The sequence below is a fragment of the Haliotis cracherodii genome, unplaced genomic scaffold (assembly GCF_022045235.1).
Source record: "Haliotis cracherodii isolate W230 unplaced genomic scaffold, xgHalCrac1.p SCAF_5, whole genome shotgun sequence".
NCBI classification, from domain to species: Eukaryota; Metazoa; Mollusca; class Gastropoda; order Lepetellida; family Haliotidae; genus Haliotis; species Haliotis cracherodii.
The window spans coordinates 41,369,616-41,391,907 of NW_027266308.1; the positions used below are offsets into that span (position 1 = coordinate 41,369,616).

Below are 22,292 nucleotides of genomic sequence, written 5' to 3' on the forward strand. Positions count from 1 at the left end.
TTAAGATGTCCATCTACACTTTTGTCGCAGCAAGTATCTTTCTATCGTGTCTAAATTAATTTTTAAAAATCGTTGAAAAATGGTCTCCAAAAATCTGTTGGTGATGTTTATAGAAGGCGGCCATTATGGTCTCGAAAAGTAGGTTGGTGATATTTATATAGGGCGCGGAGGGTTTGGTAAACAGGAACGGAAAGGTGCTAAACTGGGGTATCTTGTCACTTTCTATTTTTTATAGCGTTATTAAGATGTCCATCTACACTTTTGTTGCAGAAAGTATCTTTCAATCTTGTCTAAATTAATTTCTAAAAATCGTTGAAAAATGGTCTCCAAAAGTCTGTTGGTGATATTTATAGAAGGCGGCCATTATGGTCTCGAAAAGTAGGTTGGTGATATTTATATAGGGCGTGGAGGGTTTGGAAAACAGGAACGGAAAGGTGCTAAACTGGGGTATCTTGTCACTTTCTATTTTTTATAGAGTTATTAAGATGTCCATCTACCTTTTTGTTGCAGAAAGTATCTTTCTATCTTGTCTAAATTAATTTTTAAAAATCGTTGAAAAATGGTCTCCAAAAGTCTGTTGGTGATGTTTATAGAAGGCGGCCATTATGGTCTCGAAAAGTAGGTTGGTGATATTCATATAGGGCGTGTAGGGTTTGGTAAACAGGAACGGAAAGGTGCTAAACTGGGGTATCTTGTCACTTTCTATTTTTTATAGAGTTATTAAGATGTCCATCTACACTTTTGTTTCAGAAAGTATCTTTCAATCTTGTCTAAATCAATTTTTAAAAATCGTTGAAAAATGGTCTCCAAAAGTCTGTTGGTGATGTTTATAGAAGGCGGGCATTTTGGTCTCGAAAAGTAGGTTGGTGATATTCATATAGGGCGCGGAGGGTTTGGTAAACAGGAACGGATAGGTGCTAAACTGGGGTATCTTGTCCCTTTCTATTTTTTATAGCGTTATTAAGATGTCCATCTACACTTTTGTCGCAGAAAGTATCTTTCTATCTTGACTAAATTAATTTTTAAAAATCGTTGAAAAATGGTCTCCAAAAGTCTGTTGGTGATATTTATAGAAGGCGGCCATTATGGTCTCGAAAAGTAGGTTGGTGATATTCATATAGGGCGCGGAGGGTTTGGTAAACAGGAACGGAAAGGTGCTACACCGGGGTATATTGTCACTTTCTATTTTTTTTTTAATTATTAAGATGTCCATCTACACTTTTGTCGCACAAAGTATCTTTCGATCTTGTCTAAATTAATTTTTAAAAATCGTTGAAAAATGGTCTCCAAAAGTCTGTTGGTGATGTTTATAGAAGGCGGCCATTATGGTCTCGAAAAGTAGGTTAGTGATATTCATATAGGGCGCAGAGGGTTTGGTAAACAGGAAAGGAAAGGTGCTAAACTGGGGTATATTGTCCCTTTCTATTTTTTTTTAATTATTAAGATGTCCATCTACACTTTTGTCGCAGAAAGTATCTTTCGATCTTGTCTAAATTAATTTTTAAAAATCGTTGAAAAATGGTCTCCAAAAGTCTGTTGGTGATATTTATAGAAGGCGGCCAATATGGTCTCGAAAAGTAGGTTGGTGATATTCATATAGGGCGCGGAGGGTTTGGTAAACAGGAACGGAAAGGTGCTACACCGGGGTATATTGTCACTTTCTATTTTTTTTTTAATTATTAAGATGTCAATCTACACTTCTTTTGCAGAAAGTATCTTTCTAGCTTGTGTAAATTATTTTTTATAAATCGCTGAATAATGGTGTCCAAAAGTCTGTTGGTGATATTTATAGAGGGCGGCCATTATGGTCTCGAAAAGTAGGTTGGTGATATTTATATAGGGCGTGGAGGGTTTGGTAAACAGGAACAGAAAGGTGCTAAACTGGGGTATCTTGTCACTTTCTATTTTTTATAGAGTTATTAAGATGTCCATCTACACTTTTGTCGCAGAAAGTATCTTTCTATCTTGTCTAAATTAATTTTTAAAAATCGTTGAAAAATGGTCTCCAAAAGTCTGTTGGTGATATTTATAGAAGGCGGGCATTATGGTCTCGAAAAGTAGGTTGGTGATATTTATATAGGGCGTGTAGGGTTTGGTAAACAGGAACGGAAAGGTGCTAAACTGGGGTATCTTGTCACTTTCTATTTTTTATAGCGTTATTAAGATGTCCATCTACACTTTTGTCGCACAAAGTATCTTTCAATCTTGTCTAAATTAATTTTTAAAAATCGTTGAAAAATGGTCTCCAAAAGTCTGTTGGTGATATTTATAGAAGGCGGCCATTATGGTCTCGAAAAGTAGGTTGGTGATATTCATATAGGGCGCGGAGGGTTTGGTAAACAGGAACGGAAAGGTGCTACACCGGGGTATATTGTCACTTTCTATTTTTTTTTTAATTATTAAGATGTCCATCTACACTTTTGTCGCACAAAGTATCTTTCTATCTTGTCTAAATTAATTTTTAAAAATCGTTGAAAAATGGTCTCCAAAAGTCTGTTGGTGATATTTATAGAAGGCGGCCATTATGGTCTCGAAAAGTAGGTTGGTGATATTCATATAGGGCGCGGAGGGTTTGGTAAACAGGAACGGAAAGGTGCTACACAGGGGTATATTGTCACTTTCTATTTTTTTTTTAATTATTAAGATGTCAATCTACACTTTTGTCGCAGAAAGTATATTTCGAACTTGTCTAAATTAATTTTTAAAAATCGTTGAAAAATGGTCTCCAAAAGTCTGTTGGTGATGTTTATAGAAGGCGGCCATTATGGTCTCGAAAAGTAGGTTGGTGATATTCATATAGGGCGCGGAGGGTTTGGTAAACAGGAACGGAAAGGTGCTAAACTGGGGTATATTGTCACTTTCTATTTTTTATAGAGTTATTAAGATGTCCATCTACACTTTTGTCGCAGCAAGTATCTTTCTATCGTGTCTAAATTAATTTTTAAAAATCGTTGAAAAATGGTCTCCAAAAGTCTGTTGGTGATGTTTATAGAAGGCGGCCATTATGGTCTCGAAAAGTAGGTTGGTGATATTCATATAGGGCGCGGAGGGTTTGGTAAACAGGAACGGAAAGGTGCTAAACTGGGGTATATTGTCACTTTCTATTTTTTATAGAGTTATTAAGATGTCCATCTACACTTTTGTCGCAGAAAGTATCTTTCAATCTTGTCTAAATTAATTTTTAAAAATCGTTGAAAAATGGTCTCCAAAAGTCTGTTGGTGATATTTATAGAAGGCGGCCATTATGGTCTCGAAAAGTAGGTTGGTGATATTTATATAGGGCGTGGAGGGTTTGGAAAACAGGAACGGAAAGGTGCTAAACTGGGGTATCTTGTCACTTTCTATTTTTTATAGAGTTATTAAGATGTCCATCTAACTTTTTGTTTCAGAAAGTATCTTTCGATCTTGTCTAAATTAATTTTTAAAAATCGTTGAAAAATGGTCTCCAAAAGTCTGTTGGTGATATTTATAGAAGGCGGCCATTATGGTCTCGAAAAGTAGGTTGGTGATATTCATATAGGGCGTGTAGGGTTTGGTAAACAGGAACGGAAAGGTGCTAAACTGGGGTATATTGTCACTTTCTATTTTTTATAGAGTTATTAAGATGTCCATCTACACTTTTGTCGCAGAAAGTATCTTTCTATCGTGTCTAAATTAATTTTTAAAAATCGTTGAAAAATGGTCTCCAAAAGTCTGTTGGTGATGTTTATAGAAGGCGGCCATTATGGTCTCGAAAAGTAGGTTGGTTATATTCATATAGGGCGCGGAGGGTTTGGTAAACAGGAACGGAAAGGTGCTACACCGGGGTATATTGTCACTTTCTATTTTTTATAGAGTTATTAAGATGTTCATCTACCTTTTTGTTGCAGAAAGTATCTTTCGATCTTGTCTAAATTAATTTTTAAAAATCGTTGAAAAATGGTCTCCAAAAGTCTGTTGGTGATATTTATAGAAGGCGGCCATTATGGTCTCGAAAAGTAGTTTGGTGATATTTATATAGGGCGCGGAGGGTTTGGTAAACAGGAACGGAAAGGTGCTAAACCGGGGTATAGTGTCACTTTCTATTTTTTATAGAGTTATTAAGATGTTCATCTACCTTTTTGTTGCACAAAGTATCTTTCTATCTTGTCTAAATTAATTTTTAAAAATCGTTGAAAAATGGTCTCCAAAAGTCTGTTGGTGATATTTATAGAAGGCGGGCATTATGGTCTCGAAAAGTAGGTTGGTGATATTTATATAGGGCGTGGAGGGTTTGGTAAACAGGAACGGAAAGGTGCTAAACTGGGGTATCTTGTCACTTTCTATTTTTTATAGCGTTATTAAGATGTCCATCTACACTTTTGTCGCAGAAAGTATCTTTCGATCTTGTCTAAATTAATTTTTAAAAATCGTTGAAAAATGGTCTCCAAAAGTCTGTTGGTGATATTTATAGAAGGCGGCCAATATGGTCTCGAAAAGTAGGTTGGTGATATTTATATAGGGCGTGGAGGGTTTGGAAAACAGGAACGGAAAGGTGCTAAACTGGGGTATATTGTCACTTTCTATTTTTTTTTTAATTATTAAGATGTCCATCTACACTTTTGTCGCACAAAGTATCTTTCTATCTTGTCTAAATTAATTTTTAAAAATCGTTGAAAAATGGTCTCCAAAAGTCTGTTGGTGATATTTATAGAAGGCGGCCATTATGGTCTCGAAAAGTAGGTTGGTGATATTCATATAGGGCGCGGAGGGTTTGGTAAACAGGAACGGAAAGGTGCTACACAGGGGTATATTGTCACTTTCTATTTTTTTTTTAATTATTAAGATGTCAATCTACACTTTTGTCGCAGAAAGTATATTTCGATCTTGTCTAAATTAATTTTTAAAAATCGTTGAAAAATGGTCTCCAAAAGTCTGTTGGTGATGTTTATAGAAGGCGGCCATTATGGTCTCGAAAAGTAGGTTGGTGATATTCATATAGGGCGCGGAGGGTTTGGTAAACAGGAACGGAAAGGTGCTAAACTGGGGTATATTGTCACTTTCTATTTTTTATAGAGTTATTAAGATGTCCATCTACACTTTTGTCGCAGAAAGTATCTTTCTATCTTGTCTAAATTAATTTTTAAAAATCGTTGAAAAATGGTCTCCAAAAGTCTGTTGGTGATATTTATAGAAGGCGGCCATTATGGTCTCGAAAAGTAGGTTGGTGATATTTATATAGGGCGTGGAGGGTTTGGTAAACAGGAACGGAAAGGTGCTAAACTGGGGTATCTTGTCACTTTCTATTTTTTATAGCGTTATTAAGATGTCCATCTACACTTTTGTCGCAGAAAGTATCTTTCAATCTTGTCTAAATTAATTTTTAAAAATCGTTGAAAAATGGTCTCCAAAAGTCTGTTGGTGATGTTTATAGAAGGCGGGCATTTTGGTCTCGAAAAGTAGGTTGGTGATATTCATATAGGGCGTGGAGGGTTTGGTAAACAGGAACGGAAAGGTGCTAAACTGGGGTATCTTGTCACTTTCTATTTTTTATAGCGTTATTAAGATGTCCATCTACACTTTTGTTTCAGAAAGTATCTTTCAATCTTGTCTAAATTAATTTTTAAAAATCGTTGAAAAATGGTCTCCAAAAGTCTGTTGGTGATATTTATAGAAGGCGGCCAATATGGTCTCGAAAAGTAGGTTGGTGATATTCATATAGGGCGCGGAGGGTTTGGTAAACAGGAACGGAAAGGTGCTAAACTGGGGTATATTGTCACTTTCTATTTTTTTTTTAATTATTATGATGTCCATCTACACTTTTGTCGCAGAAAGTATCTTTCTATCTTGTCTAAATTAATTTTTAAAAATCGTTGAAAAATGGTCTCCAAAAGTCTGTTGTTGATATTTATAGAAGGCGGCCATTATGGTCTCGAAAGTAGGTTGGTGATATTCATATAGGGCGCGGAGGGTTTGGTAAACAGGAACGGAAAGGTGCTAAACCGGGGTATAGTGTCACTTTCTATTTTTTATAGAGTTATTAAGATGTTCATCTACCTTTTTGTTGCACAAAGTATCTTTCTATCTTGTCTAAATTAATTTTTAAAAATCGTTGAAAAATGGTCTCCAAAAGTCTGTTGGTGATATTTATAGAAGGCGGGCATTATGGTCTCGAAAAGTAGGTTGGTGATATTTATATAGGGCGTGGAGGGTTTGGTAAACAGGAACGGAAAGGTGCTAAACTGGGGTATCTTGTCACTTTCTATTTTTTATAGCGTTATTAAGATGTCCATCTACACTTTTGTCGCAGAAAGTATCTTTCGATCTTGTCTAAATTAATTTTTAAAAATCGTTGAAAAATGGTCTCCAAAAGTCTGTTGGTGATATTTATAGAAGGCGGCCAATATGGTCTCGAAAAGTAGGTTGGTGATATTTATATAGGGCGTGGAGGGTTTGGAAAACAGGAACGGAAAGGTGCTAAACTGGGGTATATTGTCACTTTCTATTTTTTTTTTAATTATTAAGATGTCCATCTACACTTTTGTCGCACAAAGTATCTTTCTATCTTGTCTAAATTAATTTTTAAAAATCGTTGAAAAATGGTCTCCAAAAGTCTGTTGGTGATATTTATAGAAGGCGGCCATTATGGTCTCGAAAAGTAGGTTGGTGATATTCATATAGGGCGCGGAGGGTTTGGTAAACAGGAACGGAAAGGTGCTACACAGGGGTATATTGTCACTTTCTATTTTTTTTTTAATTATTAAGATGTCAATCTACACTTTTGTCGCAGAAAGTATATTTCGATCTTGTCTAAATTAATTTTTAAAAATCGTTGAAAAATGGTCTCCAAAAGTCTGTTGGTGATGTTTATAGAAGGCGGCCATTATGGTCTCGAAAAGTAGGTTGGTGATATTCATATAGGGCGCGGAGGGTTTGGTAAACAGGAACGGAAAGGTGCTAAACTGGGGTATATTGTCACTTTCTATTTTTTATAGAGTTATTAAGATGTCCATCTACACTTTTGTCGCAGAAAGTATCTTTCTATCTTGTCTAAATTAATTTTTAAAAATCGTTGAAAAATGGTCTCCAAAAGTCTGTTGGTGATATTTATAGAAGGCGGCCATTATGGTCTCGAAAAGTAGGTTGGTGATATTTATATAGGGCGTGGAGGGTTTGGTAAACAGGAACGGAAAGGTGCTAAACTGGGGTATCTTGTCACTTTCTATTTTTTATAGCGTTATTAAGATGTCCATCTACACTTTTGTCGCAGAAAGTATCTTTCAATCTTGTCTAAATTAATTTTTAAAAATCGTTGAAAAATGGTCTCCAAAAGTCTGTTGGTGATGTTTATAGAAGGCGGGCATTTTGGTCTCGAAAAGTAGGTTGGTGATATTCATATAGGGCGTGGAGGGTTTGGTAAACAGGAACGGAAAGGTGCTAAACTGGGGTATCTTGTCACTTTCTATTTTTTATAGCGTTATTAAGATGTCCATCTACACTTTTGTTTCAGAAAGTATCTTTCAATCTTGTCTAAATTAATTTTTAAAAATCGTTGAAAAATGGTCTCCAAAAGTCTGTTGGTGATATTTATAGAAGGCGGCCAATATGGTCTCGAAAAGTAGGTTGGTGATATTCATATAGGGCGCGGAGGGTTTGGTAAACAGGAACGGAAAGGTGCTAAACTGGGGTATATTGTCACTTTCTATTTTTTTTTTAATTATTATGATGTCCATCTACACTTTTGTCGCAGAAAGTATCTTTCTATCTTGTCTAAATTAATTTTTAAAAATCGTTGAAAAATGGTCTCCAAAAGTCTGTTGTTGATATTTATAGAAGGCGGCCATTATGGTCTCGAAAGTAGGTTGGTGATATTCATATAGGGCGCGGAGGGTTTGGTAAACAGGAACGGAAAGGTGCTACACCGGGGTATATTGTCACTTTCTATTTTTTTTTTAATTATTAAGATGTCCATCTACACTTTTGTCGCACAAAATATCTTTCTATCTTGTCTAAATTAATTTTTAAAAATCGTTGAAAAATGGTCTCCAAAAGTCTGTTGGTGATATTTATAGAAGGCGGCCATTATGGTCTCGAAAAGTAGTTTGGTGATATTTATATAGGGCGTGTAGGGTTTGGTAAACAGGAACGGAAAGGTGCTAAACTGGGGTATATTGTCACTTTCTATTTTTTATAGAGTTATTAAGATGTTCATCTACCTTTTTGTTGCAAAAAGTATCTTTCTATCTTGTCTAAATTAATTTTTAAAAATCGTTGAAAAATGGTCTCCAAAAGTCTGTTGGTGATATTTATAGAAGGCGGGCATTATTGTCTCGAAAAGTAGGTTGGTGATATTTATATAGGGCGTGTAGGGTTTTGTAAACAGGAACGGAAAGGTGCTAAACTGGGGTATCTTGTTACTTTCTATTTTTTATAGCGTTATTAAGATGTCCATCTACACTTTTGTCGCAGAAAGTATCTTTCGATCTTGTCTAAATTAATTTTTAAAAATCGTTGAAAAATGGTCTCCAAAAGTCTGTTGGTGATATTTATAGAAGGCGGCCAATATGGTCTCGAAAAGTAGGTTGGTGATATTTATATAGGGCGTGGAGGGTTTGGAAAACAGGAACGGAAAGGTGCTAAACTGGGGTATATTGTCACTTTCTATTTTTTTTGTAATTATTAAGATGTCAATCTACACTTCTTTTGCAGAAAGTATCTTTCTAGCTTGTGTAAATTATTTTTTAAAAATCGCTGAATAATGGTGTCCAAAAGTCTGTTGGTGATATTTATAGAAGGCGGGCATTATGGTCTCGAAAAGTAGGTTGGTGATATTCATATAGGGCGCGGAGGGTTTGGTAAACAGGAACGGAAAGGTGCTACACCGGGGTATATTGTCACTTTCTATTTTTTATAGAGTTATTAAGATGTCCATCTACACTTTTGTCGCAGAAAGTATCTTTCTATCTTGTCTAAATTAATTTTTAAAAATCGTTGAAAAATGGTCTCCAAAAGTCTGTTGGTGATGTTTATAGAAGGCGGCCATTATGGTCTCGAAAAGTAGGTTGGTGATATTTATATAGGGCGTGGAGGGTTTGGAAAACAGGAACGGAAAGGTGCTAAACTGGGGTATATTGTCACTTTCTATTTTTTATAGCGTTATTAAGATGTCCATCTACACTTTTGTTGCAGAAAGTATCTTTCTATCTTGTCTAAATTAATTTTTAAAAATCGTTGAAAAATGGTCTCCAAAAGTCTGTGGGTGATGTTTATAGAAGGCGGGCATTATGGTCTCGAAAAGTAGGTTGGTGATATTCATATAGGGCGTGGAGGGTTTGGTAAACAGGAACGGAAAGGTGCTAAACTGGGGTATATTGTCACTTTCTATTTTTTATAGAGTTATTAAGATGTCAATCTACACTTTTGTCGCAGAAAGTATCTTTCTAGCTTGTCTAACTTAATTTTTTTTAAATCGTTGAAAAATGGTCTCCAAAAGTCTGTTGATGGTATTTATAGAAGGCGGCCATTATGGTCTCGAAAAGTAGATTGGTGATATTTATATAGGGCGTGGAGGGTTTGGAAAACTGGAACGGAAAGGTGCTAAACCGGGGTATATTGTCACTTTCTATTTTTATTTAAATTATTAATATGTCCATCTACACTTTTGTCGCAGAAAGTATCTTTCTAGCTGGTCTAACTGATTTTTAAAAAATCGTTGAAAAATGGTCTCCAAAAGTGTTATATGGGGGTGGCCATGTTTGTCTCGAAAAGTAGGTTGGTAATGTTTATATAGGGCGTGGGAGCTTTGGAAAATAGGTGTTAAACCGTGGTATATTGTTACCTTCTATCTTTTTTAGAACTTCTTAGATGCCAATCTACACATTTGTCGCTGAACGTACCCTTCTGTCTCGTCTAAAGTCATTGTTAAACTATTAATATGTCGGACTACTTAAAAGGTATATGAACCTGTGACCTCTTATGCTGTGATCTGTTCCAGGATCAAAAACTGTTTTTTCAGCTCTAATACACCATTTTTCAGCCATCTGTGACTCTTGAGGTAGTTGTCCGATTTCTCTCAATGTTCGATGCCATTGTGGGTTATATACAGACTCAATGGTCTGAAGATTTAAGACCTATATATATAAATTAATTAATTAAAACTGATTGAACGTGTTGTTCCCAAACAGTCCAAGGAATGCATGATATTTTGGAGTCTTTAAGTCCTAGGTCACATGGGGTGGCAGCTATATCAGATTCATGATTGAAAGTATGTTTGGAACTAGAATGCAGTCTAGAGTGTCTGAATGCATGGTCAACAACATTTAAAGCACGGAGCCGTGAGCCTCGGAGCTAGATTTTTTTTGGAGGGTATGGTCGGTGTGTTATTGCTAAAGACAACCACGATCACGAAACGCGTTGTCGGGTATTTGTTTCATCATATTTGCACAATTGTAATATTACTCTACGGCATAATTTATTCTTTGATGGCCTTATTCAGCCTCATTGGATGGTTTTAGAAGTGGTATGAAAATGACCTCTGAAAGCCTGACTATTTAAATAGTGTCACATACAGACCCTGACAAAAGAAAAAGTGGGTTTCACCGAAGTGGTGAATGGTGGTACACATGTATGGCATATTGGGAAATGAAAATGTAGAGACGTCCACTGTGGGTATGATAAGAGGTGTAACCACGGTAATCTTTTAAGATTACAATTTGTACCAGGAAATACTTTAAAAACAATTGCCTCAACTTCTACACACAAAATAATGATTAAAGGACGTGTTGGATGTGGTGAAAATATTGCGTTGGGAAAGAAAGTCGGGCCCTCCTATTAGAATGGGTTTTTTTCTATGAAGCAGGGTGAAAATGTGTAAGATGAAAATAAAATTATTTTATTTTAGTGGTTGTTAATGCTATTGGGAAACATTGTACTTTCTTAAATAAGAATGAAATAACAAACACGTCCTAAATATGAAACTTGACATAAAATTGCGAAACAATATACATACTTCTAGCCTCTATACACATTAAAATTCTCACATAGATATTCCTCACCACACTAAATGGGAACAAGGAGAATTCCTAGACACTCCAAAATCGAAGACAAAATTCAGGGAACTCGTAGACAAAAGACATATGGTAGGGAAATATACTCATCTATTGATTTATTACATATAGATATTGAATTATTATGTGGCAAATGTATTTCAAATAGTAAGTTTTAAATGACAATAATATTATTGCTATCATCTTGTCCCTCTCTGCTTGGATATACATGTATGTACCTATTTACAAAGGATACTGCTAATGCTCAAAGGATACTGCTAATGCTTTCATAACAAAAGTACGGTAATCCCCTATTCATCACTTACGGGGTTATTAATTTATTTACAAAGAGGCCTTACCATATCTTTTATTAAACACTTTTGAAATTAAAAAAAACAACAACATATGCAAACGAAACACTCAGAAACATAAACGAGACCGGTATGGCGATCAGTGATAATAATAATAATGCTAAGATTACTTATCATCATTTAATTCCAATATCTAACTCCACTCCCGGTTTGTCTTGGAGGTGGCGGTGTCTACGAATTCACCGCATCCGTCCGTATTATAACATTTCTTGTTTGCCAGGCGACAGAGCGATAACAGCGCACATGTATCAGCCGAACGCACATAGAATAACAGTCAAACTGAGTTGTACGCGCGATACGAAGAGCTATACCACTCGATAAAAGCGGTACGCTTCCTTGGTCTCGAAAAGTATGTAAAATAGCGACGACCACAGAGATGGGATGTGAAAAGTTGAACCTGTTCCATTAATGATTATATGTACGACATGGTTTAATATTAGGGCTTACTGACTGATATGAACAATATGCCAGAAATTTCAAGGCAGCCAGCTTGCGACTGGGCATCACGGATTCAAATACATGGTACATTGTTCAAGAAACCGTTTGGCCATCAATCTAACAAGTGGTCGAAAAGGTAAGACATTTGCCAGTCGAAAGGCAATCATGGAAAAGTGACCCTAGAGTGCATCAATGACATTTGACATTTCGATATATGGATGTTTACATGTGTTCGTTTAGTTTGTATTATTTGTCAAACCCGTCATGCTTGTTATTTTGTGAAGAGACGGTTGTATGGGTTTGACATATTGATTTTCTGTTTGTAAACAACACATGATCTTACTACACATGCTGAGGACAGACTGGTCGAGTTTAGTCACTCGTGTAATCAAGTTATGAAAGCATGTGACGTTCCTTCTTATATTGTTTCAGATATGAGTGATATTTTCAGAATTCCCCTTCACAGTATATACACACAGTATTTCTGGGAAATTACCGCAATTGAGGCATGTGTTCACTTCCTCCATAAAATCTAAAGCAGGCCCAGATATAGGGTATATCATGTTTGCTGCTCCAGTAATCATGTGACGTTCCTTCTTATATTGTTTCAGATATGAGTGATATTTTCAGAATTCCCCTTCACAGTATATACACACAGTATTTCTGGGAAATTACCGCAACTGAGGCATGTGTTCACTTCCTCCATAAAATCTAAAGCAGGCCCAGATATAGGGTATATCATGTTTGCTGCTCCAGTAATCTTATACACCGTTGGTAATAAGGTTACAGCCGAACTATTTGTATGTTACTCTATAGTTGATAATGTCATGTATGGCTAACTAGTTTAATTTGTATTTTGTAGAATTGTACTTTGTACATACACGTGATATAACTTAGACTGGGTAATCCGTTGTTCTTTCAGAATCAATTACTACCAGACTTTAAATCAAAGTTGGATGAGTCAAGAAGTTGACTTTTTGCTCAGGACCCTATCATATGATCAATATCAATCATCAAGGCTGTATACAGCTGGTGAACCACTGGCCATTTAAGTTGCAGAAGCACATCAGTGATAAGACAGACACTGAATGACTGAATACACATCCAGATGCCTTACTAGCTTCCTGATCTGATGTAGATTGCTTTGTGATTACACATACAGATTAGCTAATTAATACAGGTAGCACTAATAAAATGGTTAGATTTATTGAACTCAAAGATAATAATGGCATAACCTTTTGTAGTTTTGAACACTGTATTGGGAAAATATCAAGCTGGTGGTCTTGGTGAATGAAAAGATCAGATACAGTTATGTCTAAACTATGTTGTAATTGTGTATATAATGCATTGGTTATGCTATTTTTATTACTGTTAGCAGTGGTTAGTGCTATATGGTATTACATGTACTTAAACATGAGTCATACATCATATTGTTAGACAGTTTTCTCGTACAGGATTTTACTTTAAGATTTATTTTGTGACCGTTCCATTAAGATATTCCCTCAAGATTCATCATGTTGTAAGCATCAGCAGTTTAATACAAGTGACGAACAAAATAGCTGTGTATGATTGTCAGAGTTCAATGCTTTTAGCAGTAATGGACAGTATGTAGGGCTCCGATCTATGACAGGTCTCTAAACTGTGGCAAACTATCTTTTTCTATGATGTCATTTAGATGGTGGCATTATGTAGACTTGATTTATGACAGTGGTATCAGAAGGCCATTTTTACAAAGGTATTGCTACAATTTTCGGATGGAGAGGATGTGTCATAATGATGAAGCAGGCAAACTTAAAGGTTTACAAGGTAGAAGAGTAGGAAAATGTCCAACCTATTTATTTGACTATTTGATCAGAAAACAGATGAGTGGTGACAAATATTAATCTTATGTTGCAAAATGTGATTGTTGAACAACTACTGGGGTGATTGTAAGTGCAATATGTTTAGTTTGGAAATCAATACTGATATTAAATGTTTGGGTAGAATGTTCTTTGACTCTCGGTCTTTCTGCATGTTCTGTACAATAGCAATTCCTATATTTTTTCACCAGTGATCAATTATTTGTGAAACGAGAGTGATGGTATTATTTGTGAATGGGGTATAAGGGGGTTTCACCACCTTTTTAAAACTATGTTGGATGCAAAGGTAACTTGTACTGAATTCTGTCAGAAAAACAGAGGACTGAAAGTATAGTGACTGTTAAGGACACATTACAGAGCTTCAGATTGATACCAGTACTTATTGTACTTGGTGTAATAAGCACCTGCTGTGTTTATAAAATTGACAAGGGGGCACTTTTTAAAACCATGCACAAGAGAAATATGTTTACGGAATAGTAGTGAACAAATGTGGTTCAAACGTTGATGAAACTAAAATGTTTTCAATATGAGTTAGCAGGCAATACAAATTAGTTAGCACCCCATCTGTGCTTCTTTTTTTCTATAAAATATGTTTGTAAATAATCTATGCAAGTAAATATGGACTGTCATGTACATTTTTAATCTTAGTAGGGGTTGCTTTTAAGATTTACTTGCAGAGTGGTCTAGAAGTTCATTGGGGGTACTTATTCTGAGTAGGGTGCTTATTACAGCGAATGTGGTAGAAATGAAGTGGCTCAATACCTGTGACATTGACGGGCAATGCATCAGAAATATGGAGTCGGAGGATCCCATTTTGTTCAGAAATTGATTGTTATTTTTTTTAGGGGTAAGTGACAAAGCCTTGACATTGGTGATTTAATGTACATCCATTTTCACCTCAGCACATGTTCAAGTGCTTTGAGTCATCAGGAGTAGGGTATTTATAGATATTTTTATCACCTGCAAATATCATCTGTTATTGTGATTCCCTTGCCTGGATGATGTTTTCCTGGTTTTAAGTTTATCAGTATAGAATCGACATCCAGATTTATGATAATGTCCTTGTCAGTGCTCATGAATATTCATGTGAATATTGCTGTCCTGTTCACTTAGGATTGAATGTCATAATTAAGGGTGTGCAGTATTATCGGTATATCGGTAAATTGAGGTTCATTCTTTCCATGATAGGTATCAGAATATAATTTTTTCATGCTTGATATATGGGGTGATGTCAAACAGCGATTTTATAGTTATTTTCTTGCCAAATGTCTTCGCTGCCCCGAAGCATGCATCGGGGGGCCCCAAGATGGCTGCGTATTTATTGACTGAATAAACATCATGTTGTACCAGCAACTTGTTTTGTTCCATTTATGAACTTCAATTATTCATTGCTTAATGTATCAGATTGCTGCTGAATTCAAAACTTATTATCAAACAATATTTTGTAATCCATATCGCAATACGGACTTGTGCATCGCAAAATATTGTGATGCACTTTAAACCTTCAATACACATCCCTAGTTGTAATGGTTATAATTATCTCAACTAGCATGCAGTCGAAAATAAATAAAGTTATCCATTTGGTTAAATAAAAATATTTCTTCAAGTGTTACACTGTATTTACGAGCCCTCAAGTATCTTAATGTCAGAGCTGAAACGGAATGAGTATAGGCTGCAAGAGCTAAGAAGGGGATGCAAATGGAATGGGGGTGATTGTATAGTTATGGGATTTGTATTACAACCATATCGGTTCATAAACAGACTAACTATTCATCTTGATGTTAGTAAATATGCCATTGTTAATTCCACACAATTTCTTCCATGTCACTGTGGCAGAAGACTACATTCATTAGCACATGATTAGGCTTCGGTAAGGACTACGCTGGTTCGAATCCCGATAACAACACGTTTCAGTAAATTTTTCTATTATCAGGATAAATTTAATGGGGAAAAAAGATCAGTGTCAAGTTGTGGTTAATGCAGAGTCAAAAATAAAGGAGCCAATGTTTAAATCTATGCTGCCATGGTTACCGTATGAAGGTTATGATCGGCTTTGCGCTCACATGGCTTAGAGCGACACCCTGATCTCTTTCTTTCATCTGATCATTAAAATTATGTTTTAATCAAGCCAAGCTTCTGTCTATTACAATTACTTCAGTGCTTGTTTAACTAACCTAATAACAAATAATGGTCCATTTGTTCAAACTAGGAATTGGTTCAATTGGAAGTGTTGTTGATGGACGAGTATGGGAAGCCTAGTTGAATCAGAATCTTTAAAATTTCTGCCAAAGCTTAAAATGGAATGTTGAAAGATGTTTGCTGTATCTTAAAAGATTTTCTGCATAAATGGCTGCATTGTGAAGGTTAAATCTTGAATGATGAGCCAAAGTTGTTATCTTGTCACATTTCCTCCTATTTCGGTAAATGGTTCTGTTCTGGAGGTGTGATGGATTGTTGTTTTGCTGGACCATGTTCTCAACATGGAGGAGCACAGGTGCTGAGGGGTGTGAAGGGGATCGCCTTGCCCGCAGAGACTGCCAGACCCTGGTCATTGATAAACAGCTAGTTAGACACAGCTTAGGGGTGCTTACTGGCTTACAGTCAGGTTGCATGTAGCAGGTGTGTGTTTGATGGAATGTGCATCTGGGTAGGGTAGAGAGGATATCTTGAAATGACTTGAAACAAAAACAGTTTAGATTTCTGATGAAATGATTGACTCTGGAGAGATCATCTTGCCAATTAAGTTAGCATCTCGGGGGGTCCTGATGGTGGCGTGATTGTAGGTTTGTGAAGCCTCGTTCTGTAATGCTGGAAGCAGTCCAGTCCAGATTTTAAACAAATTTTATGGTTGTGAAACAATATGTCAAAGTTATTGTTTTTTGAAAATTTAATGTGTTTTCAGTTGCAAATTTAAATTATTAAAAAAATTAATTGTCTTGATATATTCCATTTTGGAAATATCCTGGATCCCTGCAATTTACATAGCTTTACAAGTAAAATTCAATTTTCAAGTCCATTTGTGTTTACTCACCTATTGGCAGTAGCCTTCCCCACATTTTGAAAATCACATATGAACCTGATTTTGAGATGAAACATGAATAATACTGTTATGTTATTTAAATACATATTTATGTTCACTGATGCTTCTGTGCACTGCAGATTTATATCTAATGATATTATACATGGAACGCCTGCTTATGTATTGATTAATGTCTTAATTCTGTATGATCGCCCCCGTGGTCTAGAGGGAAAGTGGAAGGTCTGGGGTTTGATCCCTGGCCGCGTCAGGATGTTAAGGTGTGGTACTTACTGTTACCTTGCCTGGTGCTCGGCTTTAAGGGACTATAACAAGGACTTGTCAGCTCGAAGGCCTAATAACTGCTGTGGCTAAAGTTACTTTACGAAACAAATGCAAATAACAAAAAGAATAACAAAAATGGCAAATTAACTCAAGTATCATATGTATCGATACATTAGGTAAGCATAGCTTCACACCCCTGCTGACTGACATTGAGAATTCCAAATATGTTCATTCAAAATTTAAGTCCTCCTCATGCCTGTTTGCGATTTTTAACAACAAACCAATATTGACCAAGGTATAAAAGACGACAGACCAAACACTGCCTACCTGACCATTTGAAAGGCCTATTCAAAATGTATGCTGGTAACATAAAAAGTCACCAGTGGATTCTTCTATGTACAGAAGAGATACCGTAAATAGTGAAATTAATGTGTCCCAAAAGAATGCGATTGCTAGCTCCTAGCCAAAAATGTGACTCAATATGAATGCAACATCCCCCTGCCCTCAAGCACCAGTGGATTTATATAAAGAAAATGTCTTCTGTCAGGTTTACAGGAGAATCCTCACCTTAATCCAACCTTACATTAATCCAATCACACACCAAATAGTACTGCTTATTAGCGCTGAGTTGAGTACTTCCGCCAAAACAATACATATTCTTTTCCTATAAACAACAGATACTTTTTGTGTTTATTCTGTTGACTGGCATTAAGGAAAGTCACAAACATGAAGGCGGATGACAAAACAAAGGCTGTCGATCTAAAAATTAGTGTGATGAAGCCTTTCCATGCGCACTGGCTCGTGTCGGCCTTTGATGCAGTCGCAAAGAACATAGAAATCGTGTTACGTGGGTTGCGTCTGTTTGTCCTTGCAGGTGTGATCAGTGATGACATCAGTGAGTAGAACTCTTGTCTTGACCCCAGTGTGACAATTCACAGAATGTAATTAGCGTTTGAATGACATTGTTTACAAGTGCTGCTCAATAAACAGTGATTAGGAATACGTAGTTGTTTTGTTTTTAGCGTATGTCCAAGTTGGTATTTCTGCTATCCAAAATATCTTATTGTTGATATAAATACAATGTTTAATAATGCGACCAAAGACCACTCGCATATTTCACATTTAATTCATGCTCGCGTTAATTTCAAGATTTACAGTATCAAAGCACTGTCTTGCTGCTCGTACTCCAGTGATATGTTCATAGTTCTGTACAGTGGCATACAAAATAAGATCTAGCTGAAAAAGTTACGGCCATCTTGTTAGACCAAAGCTTCATCTCTGAAAATATATAATTTTGATAGAAAGAACTAACTCTATTTAAATTGAAAAGGAACCACTGGCATGAGATGGGTATTCAGATCTTGTGGAAAATCTAGATTTACTTCATTTATAGGCCTGTAGCATTACAGTAAGGTTTGGGCAGATGGAAAAATAATATTGGTTTTGAATGGTTTTACAAGTATGGTTTTATGCCGCTTTTAGCAATATGCCAGCAATTTCACGGCGGGGGACACCAGAAATGGGCTTCACACATTGTACCCATGTTGGGAATCGAACCCGGGCCTTCAGCGTGATGAGTGAACACTTTAAGCATGTTAACCACTAGGCTACATACCAACCGCCCTCTCGGAATGTGAGACAAACTGCTAGATTGTGAGTACATGGGTTTTACAGGAGAATGCTCTTGTGATTGATTGAAATTGGTGTTGATAGTTTGGGTGCAAAACATCGTAAGACCTACATCACTGCCAGTTTTCCTCCCATGTCAAGCTGAAATGGTGTGATACAGTGTTCAAAGCAATGGTAAAAAACATAATTGTGCATAATTTTGACATTTTTTGTAGCGTTGCTAATTTTTTAGAATTTAATAATTCGGACACTTATATGCATGATATATACTTGAAATTCCATTACAGCACTTTAACAATTACTTGGCCACAGTGAACATTGTCAGCCATTACAACCATACATGTCTCGCCATTCACCTGCTCACATACCTGTGTATCTCTGACATCAAAAGGCACTCTCTAATTGATCTAATCACTCATTAAGCTTACTGTTGTTTGAGGACAGGATAACAATGGTATATCTGTGACAAGGGCAAGTTGACATGCAGGTGCGATGGAGCCAGGGAGATTGATGGCTGTGACTGGTCCATCGCACAGCCCATGATCCAGCCAAGTCACCTGTAATTGTCAAAATGATTTCATTTAGATTGCCCTTGTTTTCAGGTAGATTATTGGAAGTGGTAAACCTTTCAATATTTACTCATATATATCATATTTACATCTTTTACATTATTTTGTTTAAGTTTATTTAATGTATATGGACTGGTAAAGTAGTAATAATTTATGGATAACAACTTCTTTATTTACTGTAAAGGCGACATCTTTTACATTATTTTGTTTAAGTTTTTTTAATGTATATGGACTGGTAAAGTAGTGATAATTTATGGATAACAACTTCTTTATTTACTGTAAAGGCGACGTTTCGGTATAGATCTTTATACCTTTGTCAAGCAACGGTATAAGGATGGTCTATCACTCACAGTGTTTCAGATGGGTTCATTTTCTTGGCTGTTCACTGATTGATATGCTCATGTTTTTTCTAAATTTGGTAATGATATAGTTTGTTTGTTTAGTTTATTTCCTGTTTAACGCTGCACTCAGCTATATACCAGCCACATGACGGCGGTCTGTAAATAATCAAGTCTGGACTAGTGATTGACATCATGGGCATTGATCCACGCAATTGGGATACGATGACATGCATCAAACCAAGTCAGTGAGCCTGACCACCCGATCCTGTTAGTCGCCTCTTACGACAATCATAGTCTCCTTTTAGGGCAAGCATGGGTTGCTCAAGACCTATTCAACCCCGCATCTTCACGGGTCAGTAATAATATAGAGGAGTATGCGCTATCAAATATTGATAAAATCATGTTAATGGCATTTGTCTTCATCCAACTCAGTGGCTCAATGAAACAGCCGTAGTGAGTGAGTTGCAAGGGCATCTACATAGAACGCCATGTAGTCATGTAGCCACATAGTCATCCCTCTTAGGCAGATTGCTGTTTGTAAGTACTGGTATCAGAAGGATCCTTCATTGGAGGGGGTAATCTCAATAATGCTGCCAGTGTTAATGACACCAACACTGGATCTGTGTGGTTAGAAGGAGTTCTGTGATTGTGATGAGGTGTAGGAGATTATGAGGCTAGATGAGACACTAGACCGCCCACTGCTTCCTTGTGGGGCTTTACCGCAGCCTGAGATAGCAATGGCCTCTATCTGATACCTGGCTCATCACCTGCTGGTCCGTTGATTGTGGTATCTATTCAAGCCACTGACTTGTTAATTTCGAAAATTACAGTATTTTTCCTTTATGTTATGGAATTACATGAGAATCTCGTGATTTCAGAAGTAGAATTTTCTTATCCTTCAGGGCTCGTTGGTTCTACTTCCAGATTCTACTACATCGCTATATAAGTGCAATAATCTTGGACGTGAAGTTAAGCCCCATTTCACCTCACCTCCAGATTCTACTTCCAGTGATTTCTCCAACTTAAAATGGGGCGGTTGGGTAGCCTCGTGGTTAAAGCGTTCACTTGTCACGCCAAAGACCCGGGTTCGATGCCTGACATGGGCACAATGTGTGAAGCCCATTTCTGGTGTTCCCCGCCGTGATATTGTCGGAATATTGCTAAAAGCGGCGTAAAACCATACTCACTCACTCACTCCAATTTAAAACATGTCATGGTTGATGTAAAATTTTCGATAATTTGCATAATGACTTGCATCAATTTTACTTTTATATAATGCAGGTTCAGAATGGCCAATGCAACTTTTCAATATTTATCCTTGTATACATATATATATGTACATCCTTTAGATTATTTTGTTTAAGCCTAATTAATGTATATGGACTGGTCATGTCGGATCTTGTTAGCAGCACTTTTATTTTTCATTTTTTAGCTTGTTTCCTGGTTTCTTGTTTTCTATAATTTTGCATAATGACCTAAAGTTGCATCAGTTTTACTTGTTTATAATCATGATAATGCATGTTTTAGCACAATATTGTCAGTTATTAACTAATATAGGGAAATGTAAGTGAACATATGAAAGTTGTCAGCAATATCCAAGCTGTATCACAGCAACCTGTGAATGGTCCTGCCTAGGTCAGACAGACCAGGGACAGTGTTGGACATTGGTGAAGATCCCTGTCCGTGTTCTGTCTGATTGCATCCTTCACCAATGTCCCACACTGTCCAGGTACAATAACACACAATCAGCCAATCACAGAGCTTGTGCATCCGATTCCCATTTTAGTCAGTTCTGAGGTACTGACTCTGAATCCTGGTTGGAGAACATTGTCTTAATTTACTTCAAACTACATGTACCGTATTCGACATAATAAGCCCACAGGGCACTCTCAAAATAAGAAATAGGGGGCTCTTATTAGAATATCATTTTGGTGAAAAACAACAGAGTTGAAAGATCGTAAATTTCGTGGTTTATGCTGACAGCCTGAAATGTTTATATACGACAGATATATTTCTCCAGAATTTAATTTCCCATGAGGATGCATATAACACACATATTATGTACAAATAAATAAGTCTTGTGTACATTGATCAGAAGGGGTGCTAATTGGGATTGTTCAGTAGCCAATATATTAGCAAATATCACCATGGGCGCTTATTTGAGCCGGACGCCTATTACGTCGAATACAGTATTGAGAAGTAAGAAATTGCTCTTTGCCCAAGGGATTGCTGTGATACCAGGCAGATTACTATGAACAAAACAGAACTTTCATTTGCAAGCAGGCTGTATCACATGGCATGTGAATTTCAAGATAATAAACCAAATAATCAATAGATGTGAGTAGATGGGTACAGAATATTGTCATTTTATTACCTGCCCACATCATCTTTCAAGTTTACATTTGAAAGAAAATTAACTCTACATCATTTAGATGTGCTTTGATCATATGGAGTTTCAATGAAGCTACACTACAACTGATTGAAAGATTCAGTTTGAGCTACATCTCATTTCCCTAGCTCACTCATTCATGATAAGCTCTTGATTGATTCTTACAAATGGGTACATTTTCCATATAATCCATGGCAAATTCTGTGCTTGCAGCTACCATATCTGTCTCCCATTGATCCAAGGAGAGCAAGGTCTACCTCATGGGTTTATCAAGGTGCCCCATCAATCAAGTGGCTGACCTCTGGTCTGTCCTACTCATTCCTAATTACTGGAACACATATTGCTGTCTGACCTTCATGCTGCATCTTAGTTATGGAAACAGTATGTGAAGT

General features: G+C 36.5%; 1 protein-coding gene across 8 annotated transcripts in view; it reads left to right on the top strand.

The window, feature by feature from the left end:
• Positions 1-11,750: 11,750 nt before the first annotated feature.
• The window catches only part of LOC139443983 (pleckstrin homology domain-containing family D member 1-like), a 71,887-nt gene continuing 61,345 nt past the window's right edge, over positions 11,751-22,292 (top strand). For all 8 annotated transcript variants that reach the window (XM_071224877.1, XM_071224878.1, XM_071224879.1 and 5 more), the window contains exon 1: positions 11,751-11,948. In XM_071224877.1, coding sequence (XP_071080978.1) covers positions 11,830-11,948 — 119 coding nt within the window. In that variant the 5' untranslated portion in view covers positions 11,751-11,829. The remainder of the gene's footprint in view (positions 11,949-22,292) is intronic.